The 20,463-nt window shown below is 45.6% G+C and overlaps 1 protein-coding gene across 7 annotated transcripts in view; it reads right to left on the reverse strand.

Annotated features, from left to right (window-relative positions):
* The window catches only part of GRIP2 (glutamate receptor interacting protein 2), a 218,533-nt gene that overhangs the window by 35,199 nt on the left and 162,871 nt on the right, over window positions 1–20,463 (reverse strand). For all 7 annotated transcript variants that reach the window (XM_048957647.1, XM_048957643.1, XM_048957645.1 and 4 more), the window contains exons 2-9: window positions 16,469–16,549; window positions 10,071–10,206; window positions 9,117–9,262; window positions 6,357–6,443; window positions 5,990–6,065; window positions 5,396–5,541; window positions 1,246–1,393; window positions 517–686 (exon numbers count right to left, since the gene is read on the reverse strand). In XM_048957647.1, the coding sequence (XP_048813604.1) occupies window positions 517–686; window positions 1,246–1,393; window positions 5,396–5,541; window positions 5,990–6,065; window positions 6,357–6,443; window positions 9,117–9,262; window positions 10,071–10,206; window positions 16,469–16,549 (990 nt within the window). The remainder of the gene's footprint in view (window positions 1–516; window positions 687–1,245; window positions 1,394–5,395; window positions 5,542–5,989; window positions 6,066–6,356; window positions 6,444–9,116; window positions 9,263–10,070; window positions 10,207–16,468; window positions 16,550–20,463) is intronic.

The raw sequence follows: 20,463 nt of genomic DNA on the forward strand, positions 1-20,463 counted from the left end.
CTCTGAAGGAAAAAAAAAAGACAACACAGCAGCAGCTCTCATTCAGACAGGCTGGTCCAGAAAATGAAAGCTTGTGTTTCAGCTTTGTTTCCTAAGCAAGTCCAGTGGAATCCTGTCTAGCTGCTGACACGTTCTTTACAAAGCCTTGCTAGGCAAGCAGATGAAAGCTGAGCTTGGAAACGCATTTGCCTGCACCAACGCTGTTTCCCTCCCTCTCCATTAAAGTCTCTTATCTGAGGTACTAAGAAAGCGGCTTGCACAGCACTCAGCATTGCAAAACTCTGGGATTCCCAACGCCAATTTTCCTATTCAATCACAGATGCTACCTTTTTTTTTTTCCTATTCACATCCTTGAACATCATCTAATCACATGCATTTCATCAAAATATTTTTTTTTACCCTCCACAGATGTCTGTCTTTGGAGTTTATTACCAGCATTCAAAAGCAACGAGAGCCACAGTAGGGACCTCAACTGAGTTTTGAGAGCAACCAACAGTGGTTGCGTGGAGGATGTACCTGTTTCTGGGGGCTTCAAAGGCAGCCTGCTCTGGTGAACAGGTAATATCTCCAGCTTGACGTTTTCTGAGGTGGCAGCTAAAAGCTGAGTTGCCTCTAGTAAGGAGCAGTGTTCTGTGCTTGTGCCATCGATGGAGAGAATATGGTCACCAACATGCAGTGCTCCACATCTGCAAAGGAAATAGCAAGAGTAATTAATACACACAGCCAAAATTCATGTCCTTGTGGTTGCAAGCAGAAATGGACAAATTCCCTGTTTTGCTTCATCTGAATGTATTTCCACATCTCTGCTTTTGCTTTCAGTTTGAACACGAGGTTCAAGCATTGACAAAAATACCAACTCCAACGGTTCAAGTCTACATCAAGGATGCTGATGCCTTGGGAAGGATCTTTTAAGTTTTCAGTAGTGCATGGTCATAGCCTAGCTCGGTGTTCAACCAACAGGACAGTAAGCCCTATCTACCTGCTCTAAACAGGATGTTCCACAGCTCCAGGACGGTCAGATCTGAGGTTTTTAAATCACAGCTCAGCTTATACCTGCCATGAGCTACATTCACTCATGGTGCAGAGTGTCCACCCATGTTAGGTCAGATATTTTTAGCATGCTTAGAACTACGAACAGGTGGACATGGCCAGTTCAAGGCAAGGTGGGGAATAATGACATGACTGAAAAGGGGGCTGAAAAGCAGTGAAGGATAGAGAACTGGAGCAGTCTGTTCAGCTCTGTACCTGTCCACCACGCTGGCCGGCTTGATCTTATCAATGACAATGACCTGCTTGTTCCGATGCGTGCTTGTTGTCAGCGTGATTCCTAGCGTTGATCCTGGAGTCTTTGCTATTTCAACTAGTAGAGGTCCCGAAGCATTAGTTACAGTATCTGCAAAACAAGAGAGAAGACTCTTCTCGTACAGCCTTTTGCAGCAGCAAAATGTAAAACACAGAAGCAAACAAAGGGGTGGCCAATTCTGCTGACCTGATTGTACCTGATGGTTTGGATATCCTATAACCTCACAACTCTGCATCACATAGCAAGTTAACAAAGAAGGACATTCAAGAAGCAAAACTGCTTCTGCAAAGAGTATGTATGAGAGTGAAGAGAGATTACAAAATTCACTCATGGAAACCACCCTCTTGCCTCTTGTTTTTAAATAACAAGATCAAGGAAGAGAATGCTCAAAGTCTGTGCTGCCATCACATCAACCATATTAAAAGAGAAGCACAAAAAAGAAAGATCACAAGGGCATCATTATTTGAGAGTTCTTTCTAAAAAGGCCCAAAGGAAAGAGGATCCCATTTCCTGAGGCATTCAGAAGCTTCACATGCTGAAGACCAGCGTTAAGTTAGCACCTCCTGGCTACTCCAGCACCAGCACTGCAGTATCACTGCACGTTTCTGCCTGTGAGAGCAGGCACAGAGCTTCCTACCACATGCTTTGTTTAGTTTGACTTCCATGAGAGCACTTCATGGAAACCCAAACATCAACTTCAAAGGAAAGGCTGCCAAAGCCCCCTGAGATCCTGATGCCTCCTCACTCCTTCATTATTCATGATGAAGCTTTTCACTTCCAAAGCTCTGCTCCACTAAAAACACTGATGCTACTTGGCTTCAAAATGTGATACATGGCTCATTCTAGCACTCTGATAAATGGGAGCATTGATGAAGATCCTGAAAACCAAGCTGCAGCAAGATCATTCCTGGGATTTGTTGAAGATTCTGAGTCTCTGGAGACAGATTCTGATTGTGTGGGGATCAGTCAGGGGATCAATAGACTATGGTCTACTCATAGTGCCCTTTTTCCAGGCGGAGGAAGAAGAAGGAATGAGAGATAGTGAAGACTAGGCAAGGCTTCAAATGAAACACTATTAACTCTCAGCTGAAAAGGACTACTGGACAGACCTGCAGGCCTTGGCTCCAAGCACAGCTTCAGCACAACAAGAAAGTGCCCAGAGCACTTGGGTAAAGCCTGTGGAAGGCCCACTGAGGCCTTAATTAGCAAAGGAAGCTCCAATAGACCAAGGACCTCCAACAGCATCAGCTACATGTTGGTATGGCAGCCCATGTGCATCCAGCACACATCCTCTGAAAGAGATACATTCTCTTTCACATACACTCACATTTCACATTCACATACATTCCTTCAGCGAAAGGGAGGAAGATAGGAAAACTGGTCATGGAAACAGAATGCTGGGGTGCTAGACCTCATTTATGTTTGCAATGAAAATAGGTCCCTTCCGTCAGCCCATGGCCCTTCTCAACCCTGCACAGCATGGGCCATCCTGATGTCCCTTTAATCTTCATTGCTGGTGCCACGGACAAAGCAACACATTCAAATACATTTTATAGAGGCATCTGATTGAGAAATACCAGCTGAGCCACTAAGGTTTGACTCAAATCAAAGGTCAAGAGCCTGCAATTTAGCAAAATTTGTGAGGCTTGATTAACATAGGGCTATTACACCCAAGCTAATTTAGAACAAAATGCTGAGAGGACAGGGCAGGGCACGCAGTAACCTTCCTGCAGGGAGTCAATGCACACTGCTGCTTTGGCACCTGCCCCATCAGGCACGTCTGCAACCTCCTCAAGCATCCATGGAAAAGGTGCAGCTCTTCTGTGTTCCAAAAGAAAGGCATCTGCTTATTGCCATGTTTATCTGGCATCAGCCAAGGGCCATGTGTCCCAGCCCCTTCGCCAAGGGCTAGTTTTCTAAGCGTAGTGCTCCCTTCTGGCTGCTTGCATTCCCACGCTGCTTCCAGTAGCTGTTTTTCCCTTCCCTCATCCTTGTCTCTCAGTTGGTAAAGAGAATGTAATAATTGTGATCTGGGGACAAAGCACTCATCTCTGGTTGCAGTTATTAGCTGTTGCCTGGCAAAATCAGCCGCGAATATTATTAAGCAACAAATACTACATCATCTTGCTTTACGGGGGTGGGGAGAAGCAATCTATGAAGAAACTAGATAAAAAGGGGCTGTTTTACACCTTCTTGGGAAGTATCTTGGGAAGTGTTCGTGGCCCACTGTATAGCAGCACAAGATGAATCACTGCACAGAACCCGACTTTGCTTGTGTTCACTCAACCCTGCCAGCTTTAGGTGGGAGAGTTACTCAAGAAGAAATACCGAGACACTTTAACAGCTATTTTTGCTTCAAGTCAGGATCTAAAACAATCAGCTTTCTGCAGCATAGGCACCAAGGGACCACACAAACAACAAAATTCCAAAAAGCCCATTACCCATGCACCACTAAATGTTTGCTTCTATACAGACTGGAAAGCTCTGTGCTAACTGCTGCTCGCCAGAGAGAACAGCCCTCACTGACCTATGCTCAGCTACTGCAGTCAAAATCGTTTCCAAAGGTAGAAAACAGAATTTAGTTAGGTATTTTTGCCCTCAGAGGGTCTGAGTGCCCCATTCCTGGAGGTGCTCAAGGCCAGGCTGGATGGGGCCCTGGGCAAGCTGAGCTAGTGGGTGGCAACCAGCCCATGGCATGGGTTGGAACTCAAAGATCTTTAGGTTCTCCTCCAACATAAACTGTTCTATGATTTTCTGTTTTCCATAATTTAAGGCTTTCCTCTTTTTCTTGAATGCCAGCCAATCTCTAAAGAACAGCTGCTCCTGTAACATGGCAGAAGCCAGGCAGAACACAGGTAACTGCAGAGAGGCTGGGTTTTCCTTCCAGCTCTCCCAGCACAGCCAGTGTCAGTGTGATACATGGTTGCCCAGCTCCTGGCAGCCTCTCCACACAGGGACACAGCTCTAAAATCAGTACATCCATCCTTGCAGTATTTGTTGTGAAAGGAAGGGCAGTTTGGGGAACAGAGGCTGAGAAAGAATTGGAAAGCCTTCAGAAATTGCAGAAGGATTTCCATTAGTCTACAGCATCTCTCCTGCATGTTGCATGGAACAAGTCCTGGCATTCTCAGCTCTGTTTGCTCAGCAGTGGGGAGGTATTAAACTTCTTTCGATTTGCTTCCTTGCTGGTAAATCAGAAAATAACCTGATCCAACTCCTGCTCCTCGCCGGATCTCAGGCTCCCACGTGCTGTGCTGGTTTGTGAGATTTGCAGAAGAGACTCCAAACTACTCCAGCTTGCAGCTCCAGTGAAGGCAGAAAACCCTCTGGAGACAGAGCTGCAACATCAAATCTGAGCACACAGCTCACTGAGCTTCCAGAGCCGGCACAGCTTCAGACTCTGTGGTAACCTAAAACTCATTAACTATGCTCCCTGCAGTAACAGCTGTGTGTCACAAAGCCAGCTCAAAATGACTTTATAGTAGCTAATAATAAACTCTTTCCCAGAGCGTGAATCTCAAAATCAAATGGGAAAAAAAAAATAATGCCCTCAAACTCAGTATCTACTGTGTAGATAGATCATTTTTAGAAATAGCCATCCTCTGCCCTCCAGTAAGTTCTGTCTTCTCTAGGGTCAGTCAGTTGGACACTCCTCATTTATTTCAGAAGCAGATCTGAACTGAAAGTTCTAAGAAAAGAAACAGCTCTAGAATTAAACAGGGTCAAAATTCAGAAGCCAAGCCACAGCAATCCAGTGCCTGCTCACAGCTCATTGCCCGGCATACATCTAATATCGGTATTTTCAGTGCTGGCAGAGCGCCGACATTCCAGCCCACTTCAATTCCAACTTCTCCTACATTAGAAACTCCTTTTTTCCCTCCTCTTCTGAAATCAGTCAACGTTCCCACTGGGACGCATCATCAGATAAGGGCATTTCAAATACCTTCAACTAAGTCAGCTTCGAACTCGATCCCTTGCTCCCACATAGACAGCAACTTTGGGGCTGAAATCCAGTGACCCCACAGTTGACTCTAGCCCCACATACTTTGCAGGCAGTCAGAGCAAATGCCACCCCAGTAGTCCTGGCCTTACCCATGATGGTCACATCATACTCGATCTGGAAGAGTGCCTCCTGGCTGCACTGCCGCAGGATGTTGAGGGCGTCAGCGTGGGTCACACTGTGCAGAGGGATCCCATCAACGCTCAGCAGCCTGTCCCCGATTTTCAAGGACCCTTCTCTATAGGAAACCATAGGCAAAAGTTAATTTTTTTTTTTTTTTGCATTTATGTGTTTATATATATGTATAATGTCAATTAATTTGATCCTGAGGAGTTGATAGCTTGGGTTATTTATAGTGTCAGGCCCACCACATTAAATTAGCAGCATAACAATACATAGGCTGCTTCTGGCTTTCTAACATAGCATCAGCTCTTCATTTGCACAGGGTTAATTAAGTGTCTGCCTGTGGAAGAGCAGCCTCTGATGTTTCCAAAGATAAGATAGGTCACCCTATGAGCACCAGATCCGTTCACCCCTGCACACCAAAGGTTCCACTCCACCTCTGCAGGATGAGCACAAAAGGCCTTGGGGAGACCCCAGCAAGGAGGACGAGAAGGATATTTGCCCAAAAGTGCAGTGAAAGCTGCTAGTCTGTTCTGAGACAGCAAATGCTGGAGGTGCAGTACCTGTCTGCTGGGCCACCCGGCCTCACGTAGGTGAGCACAAGCGGTCTGGACTTGTGCCAGTCTTCATGGGCTCCCCCTGTAAGCAAACCAGGAAAGCTGTAAGTCACTGGAGGTTTGAGACTCTGAATGAGAGTGCTGAGAAAGTAGAGACGTTTATCATAAAACAGCTGACACAGCTCAAAAGCAAAGCGTGCCCTAGATTAGGAAGTCAGCAGGCCTTCAAGGCTGCACAAGCTGCTCTCTGGGGCACACTTTTGCTTCTCGTCTGTGGTGTGACATTCACCTTCTTTCTTTTCTTTTCCTGCTTCCCAAATCATCTCTGCCAGTGTTTGTACCCCATTCATTTCTCAGCAGAGAAGCCACTAACCTCTGAGCACAAAGCCAAAGCTGTTGCCTTCCTTGTAGAGGGACACCTCAATGGTCTTGGGAATAATGCCAGCACTGCTTTCTGGCACTAAAAGGAAAAGAGAACAACTTGGTTACCCCCAGACAAACCTTTTCCATGCCACTCTGCAAGATAATAACAAAACTCAGCCAAACATTACTAAAATGAAAGTCCATCCCCTATTGTATCTTCCCTGTTTAGAAGCACAAAATCCAATCTAGACAGTCTAAACCTTTGCTAGAGCCAACCACCATGGTCAGGGATGATTTGACCAGCTCAGCGTTGTGTGTTTTCTCTCAAGTCTGTCTTGGCTAATACTCTGACATTCAAGTAAAACCCTCCCATTTATCAGCCAGCTTTAATGTGTTCAGCATTACTCAAAGCCCAGAAGCTTATGCCACGGATGGAAACCTACTTTAAAACAAAAAAAAAACAAAAAAAAAAAACCAAACAGAAGCAGTGTAAGGAGTCGAGCCACAGTTGACCTTAAAGAAAATGAAAATCCCAAATCCTCAGTGCAAAAGGTTGAGGGTTTTTTTCCCTTTCCTCCTACATTTTGACTTTAAAAAAAGATTAAGTGAATCCTTTAAACTGATCCTAGGGGCAATTCAGCAATTTTATATTAAATACACAGTACTATTTAATGTACAAAAGTAAAGAGAAAAAGAAAGAAAACTGTTTCTGCCTCTTGCCATCTGCTGCTATTTAATGATTTATTGAAGTACCGCTGTGAATACGAGACAATTTTCCAATCTTCTCCATCCAAAATGGTGCATGGCATTTTAGCTCATCCACTCCAAAAAGATCAATTCACAGTCTTCAAACCGGCTGCAACAAATGGCTGCAGGGATGACTGGAGAAGCAGGAGGCACCCAGGCACATCCACAGCAGCCCTTCCCCTGGCTCAGGAGGGGTTTTGGAAACCAGTTTCCTTTCTGTGCCAACTGTGATCAAGTTGGTCCTCGCTGCCAAGCGCCCCAAGGGCTTGGGAGTGCCCCAGTTAGGGTTAAACTTACCCCAAAGATGCACAGCTGAGGCACGGCACCCACGTGCAGACAGGCAGCCCTGAGGACCAGGCTGCAGCAAGGCCAAATATACTCCCGAACCAGAGCCCTGCACAGCTGCTCTGCTCTTGCATTGAGTGCTGACGGGGACACAACCTAGATATACTTCAAAAAGGAAAAGCCTGGGGCACAGGAAGGCTCCCGTACCAAGAGAAGGGCATAAAGCATCCACAAACAAGTTGGGAAACGGTCCAATTTCTGTCCTAATCACCCAAGCATGAAGTTCTGCAGCAGTCTTTCATAAGAGCAGTGGGAGCAGAGAAACCTCAGCTAGAATTAATGCTGGGCTTGGTTTATGCATGAAAGAGATGATATGACATAGTGGCCTGAAAACTAGACTTAGACCTGGTCTCTTCCAAAGCAGGAAATTATAAAGTGGGGAGAAAAATGGAAACCCACACATGCAAGCTATTGAAATACACTACATTTCTGGTTTTTGCGTGGGGAGAAAGAAGAGAGTGCACACAGCAACAGCAAACCCTCACCACAGATAAAAGCACACGAGCAACCAACAGTGAACTGGAGCCAGGCAACAGCGGACAATTCCTGGTATTTTGCTGTGTCTCTTTGTTTGGATTAGTCATAAACAGCATCAATAATCTCATCTGAGAAAAGTCGCTATTTCAGTGCGTTCTTCCTGCTCAATCAGAACGGAGACATTCTGCCTCGCTGCTATTGATTGAGCTATGCGGTATTGGCACTGCTCCTCAGCTGGAAGGACAGCTGATCAGATTCCTAATAGCCAGGCTCACAGCTAAGCAGAAAGGTTAAGAGTTGTCATCTCCAGCAAGCGTGAGATCATGGAAAACTTGAACTGTGGGGTTTGGCTGTTGGGTTTGTTGGATGTCATTTATATATTCTGAATTTTTTTAGGTAAATGCAGAAACTGCAGCAGAGCTGTAAAGTGTAAGACAGGTTCACATCTGGGGTAAACAGCTTAGATTTCATTAGCTTTGTTTTTCCCTTTTTGTTTTTTCTACTTCTTCTGTCCAGTCATTCTCTGTTTGACCCTCTGAATAACAGTAATAACCAGGGAGATCATTTTCACAAAGAAAAGATTGTGATGAGAAGGTGAACTGAGGCATTTGTTTGTTATAATCAGAACAAACAAATCAGTGCAAAGGCACACTGTGTCCCACAGCATGACACAAGCCCTGTTTATGTCACCCAGGCTTGCCAGCCTCTGACCCAGGCCCCTTAGCTAGAAAGCAGATTGCTTCAGCTTCCATCTCATCTGAAAACGCCAAACATTTCAAAGCATCTTGAGCAATAACAGCACTTTCTGCCATTCAGAAAAGTGTATCTGGCAATATATACTTAGAACTGAATAAAACCTTCAGTAGCCACACTCCAAAAGGGAAAAAAAAAAAAAAAAGGCAGAAAAGCTGAAGTAGCATCAGGAGGCAGATTGGCCTGTGCTACCAAGTCACTCTGAGGCAAGACAGATCTAATCAGCCATCTCCTGCCTGTGTGCATGAGCAGGCACCCACTGTGCTGGAAAAAGCACTCTGCTCCAACCCCACACAGCGCGGCCGCATCCAGCGAGCACATGAAGGCAGAGCAGCACCATGCCCCCAGGTCCTGCTTCGTCCACGGTGACCCAAGCACAAGCCAGCCCATCTGCACCCCAGGTCAAAGCATGGCTAATGAAAGAGAGCAGGGCTGTCACGGTACCCACCAGCTGGGGGCAGCTCATACTCGACTTCCAGCACCACCCTTTCGCCCACGTTTTTCAGCAGGCTTATGATCTCGTCGTGCCGCAGCTTGGTCAGGTTGATGCCGTTCACCGACTTGATGTAATCCCCAACGTTCAGCTGGTCACTTCTGTGAATGAGGAGGGAGAAAGCAGGGGTAGCACAAAACCTCCACCGTAACCAAGCTGGCAGTGCGTGGCAGCCTTTGATAACCATGAGATTTTGTGAACAAGGCACCAGGCAGGGCTGATCTCAGCTGTGTGATTGCACGAGCCTGTTCTCAGAGAGGAATGCTAAAATTGAAGCTATCTATCTTTCCTAGTGGCAAATGTTCAGATCTGTACATACAGTAACAATTGCCACATGCACTTTCACAACCTTCTCTTTTTGTTGCTCAATTCCCATTCACATAGAGCAATCACTCAAAGAGAAGTGTACCAAGAGCTGTCTGAAATAAAATTCAACAGAAGAAAAGAAAACATCTTGCTTTTTGCCTGTTTTCTACAAAATTGTTCAATTACTCCCTCCCTTTCTCTGCTTCTTGGAGCCTTTCTTCTATCATGCTTTTCCTGAGCCAGTAACATTGCTTATACACTCAGTATTCAGAACAGATACAATATTAAACCACTTAGCTTGATCAAGATGTATTGTACCATGCAGCTCTCCTGACAAGGCTGCCTAATTTCACAGAATCCCAAATATCCCTACACAAAAATTCAGAGCATAATTGCACAGAACATGGGAAACAGCTGAAAATAGAAGGCATTTGACTTACTGGAGTAGCAACTTTGCATTGAGGCACTTGGGGAAAAAAAAAAAAAAAAAAAAAAAAAAAAAAAAAAAAGCTTTGTGCCAATTATTTTAATTATATTTGCAGAACATGTAACTACTCTTCCCCAGCTTTCCTGTGCCCTCTGTACTCTATATCCATCTCTCACCTTGCTGCCAGTCCTCCTGGCCTCAGGTTGGAGACCCTTGGCTTCCCATCTTTGTCCGTGCCACCCGAGATGGTCAACCCGAGGGTGCTTCCTTCCTTCTTGATCAGCTCCACAATGGTGACCCCTCTGAACTCCTCTGAAACATCAGGAATAAAGGCAAACTCCTCAGTGCAAGGCATATCCCTCCCAGACCTAAGGACATCCTTATCCTACAGGTGGTGGGAGAGCAGAGCTGCAATTACAATTCATAGAATCATAGAATAATTTGAGTTGGAAAGGACACATAAAGGCCATCTGGTCCAAACTCCCTGCAGTGAACAGGGACACCCACAGCTTCATCAGGTGCTCAGAGCCCATCCACCCTAATGTTAAGAGTCTCCAAGGATGGAGCATCCACCACCTCTCTGGGCAATCCGTGCCAGTGCCAATTAGCAGGAAGAGAAAGCTCCACTTTCTTTGAAGTGATGTTGTGATGCAGAGGTGCGTGCTGGTAGACCTGCATGAAAAGCATGGCATGCAGGTCTCGAGGCAAGAGCAAGCAGGGCAAGGCAGGGTAGTGAGGGCTTGTGAGAGAACGAATTCATTGTGTTTCCAGAGTGGTGGCATCTAAGTCCAGGGAGATTACCTCCAGAACTATGTTTTATATGGACCAGGGCGGGTGTTTGGAGGGCTGCACGGCAGGCTCACATTCAGCAGGTGGAAGGATGTTGTGGACCTGCAGTAGCTGCCTGCATGAACAGAACAAGGGAGAACTTAAATGTGCTGATTTTAAAAACAGCCTGAGATGTCAATGTAGTCATGAGGTAAAGAAGATAAGGTGGAGAGGTGGGATCTTGCCAGCACGAGGGAAAGGAGGATAAGGCATGAACTCATTCACCCACAGCAGTTTCCCCACACATACGCAGCTGGTCTAAGTAAGACTTTTTCAGTAATAACCACCTTCTCTACAGTTGCAGCTGAAGCCACGAGTCACATTTAAAACATAACTGGTTCAACACAAGCAAGCTCCAGTGCATTTTGCAGGGTCAGGCTTAGGCACCTGCTGAACCAGTACTGCTCCTCCATTTTGCCTTCCTACAGTGCAACAAGACACTCTTGTTCATCCAGTACCTATGAGCCAAGCCTGAGCCGATGCCAACTTCAGTCTCATTACACTTGCCTACAGGCTTTACAAAAACGCTCTCTCTAAACTATTTCAGCTTCAAGACTTGATGTGGAGAAGATGGGTGAGCTTGTGAGGAGCCAGCAATGGCCCAAGGAGAGACCAAGAGTTCAGCTGACTCAGCGAAGAGCAGCTCTGTCTTCATCCACACGACGGCACGCACACAATGGCACGCACACAATGGCACGCACACAATGGCACGCACACAATGGCACGCACACAATGGCACGCACACAATGGCACGCACACTCCGCTCAGAGGATCAGCCCTGGGACAAATCAGATGACTTTCATGCCAGCTTTTGAAAAATTTGTCTACATCATGACCCATCCACCTCCACTCTCTCTGGGTGCTGAACTCCCCCACTGTTTTACAGGACAAACACAGCGTCCCTCACGTAGGGCAACTTTCTCCAAAACCACTCAGGGGAAGGCGGTGATGGTTCTGGCAGTGAGAGCAGTCCCATGCCTGTGGACTGAAATTTACACTGCAAACAACCCAAGTCCTGCAAGGCTTAAACGAGATGCTCTGCTTGGAAAGGGAATATTTGAAATATCTTTCATGCTATCATTTCCAGACCAAGGCAGGCTGCCTTAAATGACATACTGACATAGCACACCTGGGCTTCCCTTCTCTTTCACTGGCAGAGCACACAGCGTTATTAGGCACCATAGTACCTCATCACTAGCATTCTGCTCCTCATGTAATGCCATCGTGACTCTAGCAATTGCACCTCGCTACATCCTTCCATGCTCTACCTACTTGGTGAAGCACTTCCAAGAATAACCCATGCCCCTGATTAGCACAAGTGGAGGACATCTTTGCAATCTGGCAACAGTCTGGAAGGCATTCAGGCGCTGCTTGGTCCCTATTTAACATGGCAACAGCAGCTTGTTGAGAAACATCAGGTCCATAATGCTCCTGCTCTTTAATCTCAAACAGTTCTGGTCCCTTGCCATCTTAGTAACTTACTCCTCAATACAGTGACTCAGGAACTCAGGGGCTGCCAGAAACTTTGTGGGGACTCCTGACTGTGCTGGAAGGAATGCCTGTCACGGATTTGACCAGATCAATCTATGTCCGTGACAGGGGCGACAGGCCTCTGCCCTTCCCCCTCCCCACCCCAGTCCCACAAAAATGGGAAGGAAGGAAGGGAGGAAAAGAACAGCGGCAACAATCTATGGAGGAAAACTTATTTTACTATAATATTGGAATACAAGATAACACAATAGATACAATTTAATTGCAATTGAGATTAATAAATCAGACAAGATGAGAGAGAGAGAGTTCCCGGGACCGATTCAAACCTGGAAAGCTTGGAACGGCTAGGAAAGCACCCTCCAGCACCCACTGCCAGGCAGCAAGAGCGCGCCCCCCCCACCCGGAAGGGCCAGATCCCGTGACTTCTGTAATGTACAGGGATAGGTACTTGGAATTGGGGCAGTGACACTTTAATGCCCCGTACACTACATGATGTTTTGATGTGGAATACTGAAACCCGGAAACAAAAACAAAAACAAAAAACATAGAACCATGACATTCCACCCCTTATTCTACATCGTTACATCATGCTTAAAATATATATACATATATACAAACAAACAAAAAATGATTAAAATGCACACATGGCTATATACATATACATAGAATTAGTAACTGCACTCCCCCGGCATCAAGTTTCCTTGTGGTACACATTGGACATCCCCATTCTTCTGCATTACCCACCAAGTGGATCCTGGTCCCTGGGCAAAAACTGTACCACGGAGAGGTTTGCCCTTTCCAGAAGCTGGAAGAACCCAAACTGCCTTTCCTAACATGTTCTTTACATGTACAACAGGGACTTTATCTCCCTCTACGGTATGTAGGGAACTGGATTGATTAGGACCATCACGATTAATAGATCCTCTGGTATTGACTAACCAGGTGGCTTCTGCCAAATGCTTCTCCCAGTGCTTAAATGTTCCGCCACCCAGTGCTTTTAGCATCGTTTTTAACAATCCATTGTATCGTTCAATTTTACCAGAGGCTGGTGCATGATAGGGAATATGGTAAATCCACTCGATGCCATGATCTTTGGCCCAAGTATTTACAAGAGAATTTTTGAAATGAGTCCCATTATCTGACTCAATCCTTTCTGGGGTGCCATGTCGCCACAGGACTTGTTTCTCGAGACCCAGTATGGTGTTTCGGGCGGTAGCGTGGGGAACTGCATATGTTTCAAGCCACCCAGTGGTTGCCTCCACCATAGTAAGCACATAATGCTTACCATTGCGAGATCGTGGCAAGGTGATATAATCAACCTGCCATGCCTCCCCATATTTGTACTTTTGCCATCGCCCTTCCTCCCACAGAGGTTTCATCCTCTTGGCTTGTTTGATGATGGCACATGTTTCACAGTTATGAATAACCTGTGCAATGGCATCCATAGTTAAGTCCACCCCTCGGTCTCTGGCCCATTTGTATGTTGCATCTCTCCCTTGATGACCTGAGGTCTCATGGGCCCACCGAGCCAGAAATAATTCACCCTTGTTCTGCCAGTCCAGGTCTATTTGAGCCACCTCAATTCTGGCAGCTCGGTCTACCTGATGGTTATTTTGCTGTTCTTCAGTAGCCCGACTCTTGGGCACATGAGCATCTACATGGCGCACCTTTACAACCATAGTCTTTGTTCGGGCAGCAATGTCTTTCCACAGTTCAGCAGCCCAAATAGGTTTACCCCTTCTTTGCCAGTTATTTTGCTCCCACTGCTGTAACCACCCCCATAAGGCATTTGCTACCATCCATGAGTCAGTGTAAAGATAGAGCACTGGCCACCTCTCCCGTTCAGCGACATCTAAGGCCAGTTGGACAGCCTTTACCTCTGCAAATTGGCTTGATTCGCCTTTCCCTTCAGTGGCCTCTGCAACTCGTCGTGTGGGGCTCCACACAGCAGCTTTCCATCTGCGATGCTTTCCCACAATACGACACGATCCATCTGTGAACAGGGCATATTTCTTTTCATTCTCTGGTAGTTCATTGTATGGTGGGGCTTCTTTAGCACGTGATACTTCTTCTGCTGGTAGTGTTCCAAACTTTTTACCTTCAGGCCAGTCCATGATGACTTCTAGGATTCCTGGACGGCTGAGGTTCCCCATCCGTGCTCGTTGTGTAATCAGCGCAATCCACTTACTCCAAGTGGCATCAGTAGCATGATGGGTGGAGGGAACCTTTCCTTTAAACATCCAGTTCAGCACTGGCAGTCGAGGTGCCAGAAGGAGCTGTGTTTCAGTACCGACTACTTCGGAAGCAGCCCGAACCCCTTCATAAGCGGCTAAGATCTCCTTCTCAGTTGGAGTGTAGTGCTCTTCAGACCCTCTGTATGCCCGACTCCAGAATCCCAGGGGTCGACCTCGGGTCTCTCCTGAGGCTCTTTGCCACAAACTCCAAGTGGGACCGTTCTCTCCAGCAGCAGTGTAGAGGATGTTCTTTATACCCTGCCCCGTTCGTACTGGTCCTAGGGCCACGGCACGGGCTATCTCCTGTTTAATCTGTTCAAAAGCCTGCTGCTGCTCAGGGCCCCATGTAAACTCATTTCTCATTCGCGTCACATAATAAAGGGGGCTTACAATGAGGCTGTAGTTGTTTGTGAAATTAGCCATTCCTTCTGGAATGTAGATGTCAAAGTTCAAATCATACCACATTGCAAATAGGTAAAACATAGGTGTCTCCATCAGTGCCCTTAGGTAGTTATATATGAATGCAATTCCACAACACGTAAGTACGAGATGGATTATTGGCCAGTAGGTTGTGACTAACACCATTGCTTTAAATCCTTTACCCAGCACCCCCACGATAACGAGTGGGTTCATCGCTGGTGCTTGCTAAAAAAGGGTTAATGAATTGAAGCTAACAAGAGGAGGGAAAAAAAAAGAAAAAAAGGCACTACTCAGACTAAGTAGTGCTCAAAGTTTACAAATATCCCAGAACACTGGCAGTACGCCTAATCTTTCAAGGTCAGGTTTTCCAGCACAGAAACCTGAACTACTGATAATGCTCCCTAACGAAGCTCTCTAAGAGCAGAGAAAAAAAAAAGAGATTCGTTCAAAAAGTTAAAAAGCAGTCGAGCCCCACGTTGGGCGCCAAAAATCTGTCACGGATTTGACCAGATCAATCTATGTCCGTGACAGGGGCGACAGGCCTCTGCCCTTCCCCCTCCCCACCCCAGTCCCACAAAAATGGGAAGGAAGGAAGGGAGGAAAAGAACAGCGGCAACAATCTATGGAGGAAAACTTATTTTACTATAATATTGGAATACAAGATAACACAATAGATACAATTTAATTGCAATTGAGATTAATAAATCAGACAAGATGAGAGAGAGAGAGTTCCCGGGACCGATTCAAACCTGGAAAGCTTGGAACGGCTAGGAAAGCACCCTCCAGCACCCACTGCCAGGCAGCAAGAGCGCGCCCCCCCCACCCGGAAGGGCCAGATCCCGTGACTTCTGTAATGTACAGGGATAGGTACTTGGAATTGGGGCAGTGACACTTTAATGCCCCGTACACTACATGATGTTTTGATGTGGAATACTGAAACCCGGAAACAAAAACAAAAAACAAAAAACATAGAACCATGACAATGCCATCCAGCAATATCCTGCACATTTACTCTCAACTACAGACACAACTGATTTGCACAGATGGTGCCAAAAGGAGAGATCATTAGCTCTTCAGTGGGATTTAATTTTGATCCTTGATAAGGGTTTAAAATGAGAACTCCCAGAGCACGATTACCCATTGTTGTGAGTTTGAGGAGTATTACTGCTCTGAAAAAAGGCAAGTTCCTGAGATCAGGTTATCAAGATAAGAAATACGGCACGCTGGTCGGTGCCTTTATAAATCTACTGCCACTATTAGAGGCACACACAGACATGGAAGTGAGCTGGTTAAGCAGGACCTGGTCCTTCAAGCCATGGCCTTTAAACATCTGATGAGAATAGTCTTGGATTTCTCCTATTAGTGGGGATTTTGCTATTCAAACAATTAAAGGGCTCTGTACCCTTCCCAGGCTCCACAATACACAAAGCCAAATCTGTGATTGAGTGTTTAATGATCAGAAGTTAAAATCTTGCCCCGGGCTTCATTAGGAAGGTGACACGTTATCTAGAGCAGCCTTTCCAAACCTGCTGGCATACTGCTGGCACAGCAAGCCCAGCACCCATAGCAATGACGTGTTGGAGTGGGAGCCAATCCTTTACCTGGGATGCTTTGCCTCCTGGAGACCAGGGCTGAGTCCATCCCACCAGAGTCCTTGCTCCCCTTTGAGTAAGGGCCATCATCTGGAAGCAGGGCAAACAAAAAAGAAAAAAAAAAAAGAAAAAGAAATTAGTGCCCAAAGCAACAAGCAACAGCAAAGCCAGATCACTGCAAAAAGTTTGTCCATGTTAACACTGGAATTGGGATCATAACCCCATCACAGACTGTAGATGAGAAAAACCATTACCGGCCCTGGATTCACAAATGCAGCATTGTACAGACTATCCTGCATTTTAGAGAGGGAGGGGAGGAAACACAGTGGTAGTGGTGCAATAGCATTATCTGATTTATTCCTCTGGGAGATAATCCATTAGGAGAGAAGAAAATTCCTTTGCTCCTGTAATTATGTGGCACAGCTGAGGACAGGGAGAGCTGTCACATTCATCTCACAAGTTTTAAGCCTGTCATTATGCTTGTGAAGAAACTTAGGGTTTTTGGAAATGGAGTTATACATCAGGATGCTAACAGGGCACTAAATCACTATACTTGGATGAAATTGCCTATTCTTATAGATGCCATTATTTCAAAGTCACATTTTCCTGCTGCTGTACAGCCTCTGTACAGTATAGAGAGCACCCTCTTTTAAGTGACTTAAAAAAAAAAAAGAAGAAAGAGAAAATAGTATTATGCACTCTAAAAGCACTGTGCAGCACAATTTGAAATTTAAATGTAAAGTATTTAAATATCTTTGTATTCTCCTATTGGAAGACATATTGCACAGTGGTTACTTGCAACAAAGAGAGCATCCTTCCACACATTTCATCTAGCTGAAGTGTCTGTTTGCTGGCGTTTCCTAAAAAGCTGGAGCTTTGTCAATCAATTACTTCCAGTGATGTGCAGTATCAAATGACTCCCACTCTGAGTGACCGCATTCTTGGATTGCCCTTCCCAATCCTTCAGCGGCTGTGAAGGCAACTTCTAAGTTGCCCATGACAGCATAAATACAGGTTACTGAAAACCCCATCCACATACTCCTGTCCACAGCCCTTCAGTAATTTGTATTTAAGTTACGGAAGTGTTTGGGTCTCACTATGTATGAAGGGAACAAAAAACACAGCCTCATTCAAGACAGTGGTCTGTACACTGTGTAATTACAACTGATATTCAGTTTGCTGGCAGCCCACTTTCCTCACAAACACAAAAATGCTGGTATAAATTGAATCGTGTGGGCTACATTTAAATGCAAAGAGTTGGATTCTACTCAAGGTCTTGAACACTTTTAAAAAGTAAAATGAAACAAGTTTCCAACTAAAGTAATTTCCAAAAAGGCAAAGCACATATATATATATATATACACATTAGTTTTAATTCTTGATGCTCCAGCTGAAGTAACTTCACAAGTTGAACAAAACTCTGTGATTTAGTTGACCCAAATCTACATTTTCAAGCATTAAAAGCTTCAGCTGAAAAATATGCACCCTTCACACCCTTCACTTTTTCAACCTGTTTTGCAGCCAATAGAGGGATAGCATAGGTGCTCAGATCTTGGACTCCTCCTGCATCAGCTTTTCCATCGCCATTAGACCAAGAATTTCTAATAAAGAAAGAATTAGCACTTGGCAGTAGACCATCACCAAACCATGCCAAGTCTCTGCTGCCAAAGCACATTGAACCTTGGTACCCAAGCAGCCAGGACTGCTGTGAAACAGGGGAATAAAGCTCTGCTTTCTGAAAGAAGGAAAAATCAAGCACTCTGACCACAGAGATCTCATAGCATTTCTCAGTGACACCGATAGGGACAAGGTTAATCTGGGCTTAAAGACTGTGGAAAAGTTTAATGTACTTGGGATAGTTAAGTTCCAGCACCTAATTTTTTGAAAACAAAGCAAAGCCACCTGCCATCTCTCCTTCAGCAGAGGTAAAGTTCCAGAACTTTCATCATCTATCCACGTTGGCCATGTCCATCTTAATTTCTCTCTCTAGCAAGCTTCCCCTACATTCAACCTTTCTCTCCACCATCCTATCTCTTACACACCTGCAGGCAGAAGACAAGGACACTTCAAGAGCACAAAGCAGGCATTTCCAAGGGGAGCATCAGGGCAATGCTGGTCCAGCAGTTCCTGATCCATATTGGTCAGCCCAGCAGCCGTAACCTCCTTTCATTCCTTTCTCAGATGGAGAAGGAACCTCAAAATGGCAGGATATCAGCACGAGATTTCTTTCTCAGCACTGGAAGGTGAGCCTGCAGATGTGCTTCAAAACTCACTGGGATGTACTACATTTGGACTCCCTTTGGTCACACAGGACGCTAAGGATGATGAGAACCACCCCAGGATGCAGCTACTTTCCATTCAAGAGCATCACTGCCAACTTTACCCAGGTAATGTGCTTGAGGCAATGCTCTGCTGCAGGTGGGAACTCAGAGCTCCCAGGGAGCCACCGAAGATGATCTGAAGCCAACTCCATAATCTGCTGGCAAAGCAAAGCAGCCAACCATCTGCTTCCCATCAACACACCACCCTGGACCAGACAGCCACCAGCACTCCCTGAGCTCTGTTTTCCCACTGCAACCCCAATCACTATTGATGTGAAATCCCATTTTGCTAAGTTGCCCTCTCAACAGCTGTTTCTGGACATGCCCTGGCTACCATTTCAGGTTGGTGATGAGTTACCAGCTTCCCCCAGCAGCCAACACCCATAGCCTGATCTGTAGCCACTGTGTGCAATTAGCACTGAGCCCCCTGCACAGTGCTGCAGCCAAATCAACGGCAAATAATTAGCACCACAGCTTCCCTTCTTCTATTTCTTCTCCCTTGAAAACGTTGATTATGCTAAAAATGTTGGGTTTTTTTCAACTCATTATCTAGCTAAAATGTTTGAACAGGAAGGGAAGCTGCCACACGACGCATGCTGAAGTGTGAATTGGCATTTGCTTGCATTAGCATCCCTGCCGTGTGGCTCTTTGTTCATTTTCAGCCAGTTTCCTGCTCTGCCACTCAAGCTGGTATTAATGGAGACGCTTTAGACGGGAGGTAGGAGGTTATTTTGTTTTTTAAAATAAGAAATCCAGCTCTTTTTGCTCTCTCTCGGTCCTTTCTCCTGCCTGGCGCAGCACCCACCTGGGGGAAGGCTGGTAGCCTGACGCTCAGTCAGACCAAAAGGAGTGCCAGCCCAAGCACTGAAAATTCATGAATCCCTTCCTCCCTCAATTTAGAAAGGAACTTTTCTCTTAAGCTTATGTAGTTCCTTTCTTGAGCTACCCATGCTGGAGCCATTAGAGGTATATTTCTCAAGCTTTTCCTCTCACACACAGCAGGCCCAAATTTCTCTAAAGAAAATATTCTGTAATTAGTGATTTTCAAGCAGCAGTGTTACTGCCAGTTCCACATCTTTCAGAAAAGCTCACCAAGTACATTAGACTCTCAGTAACACTGAGCGTGCAATGCTTTCTGCACAGTTATCCCATGGGAATTTTTGTCAGTACAAAAAAGCTGCTGTAAGTTCTTCGAAAACATTTTTTGCTATTTCAGCATCATGCTACCAGCAGGGAGAGAAGTTTCTTTGTTCTCCTCTACACACATCCAGCCACGAGCTCTTCTTCCCCGCAACAAGTGTTGCAGAGAAGGAGCATACATCACAAACACTGACAAAGGAGTTGATTAATAGAAAAGACAAGAACTTGATTTCCCTGTTTCCCATGGCTGCCTCTGGTGAGGATTCTCTTAGGTCTCATAGGAAGTTTGAGCTTACTTTCCCACTCATGCCTTCTGTCTTATGAGTCTCTCCTCTGACCAAGATGCTTATTAGACCATTGATCATCCAGCAGCCAGATGGCTGATTTGCAGGGGTCAACTACAAAATTAATTAAATCAATCCTAACTCATAGGGAATCCACAGTTTCCCTGTAAGAAGAATTCCTGATCTTCCAAAGTGGTTTGCTCCATCAAAGGACAAGAGGTAATGGCTTTCTGAAGTGCCAGGAGAGGTTCAGGATGGG

The sequence above is a fragment of the Lagopus muta genome, chromosome 11 (assembly GCF_023343835.1).
Source record: "Lagopus muta isolate bLagMut1 chromosome 11, bLagMut1 primary, whole genome shotgun sequence".
NCBI lineage: Eukaryota > Metazoa > Chordata > Aves > Galliformes > Phasianidae > Lagopus > Lagopus muta.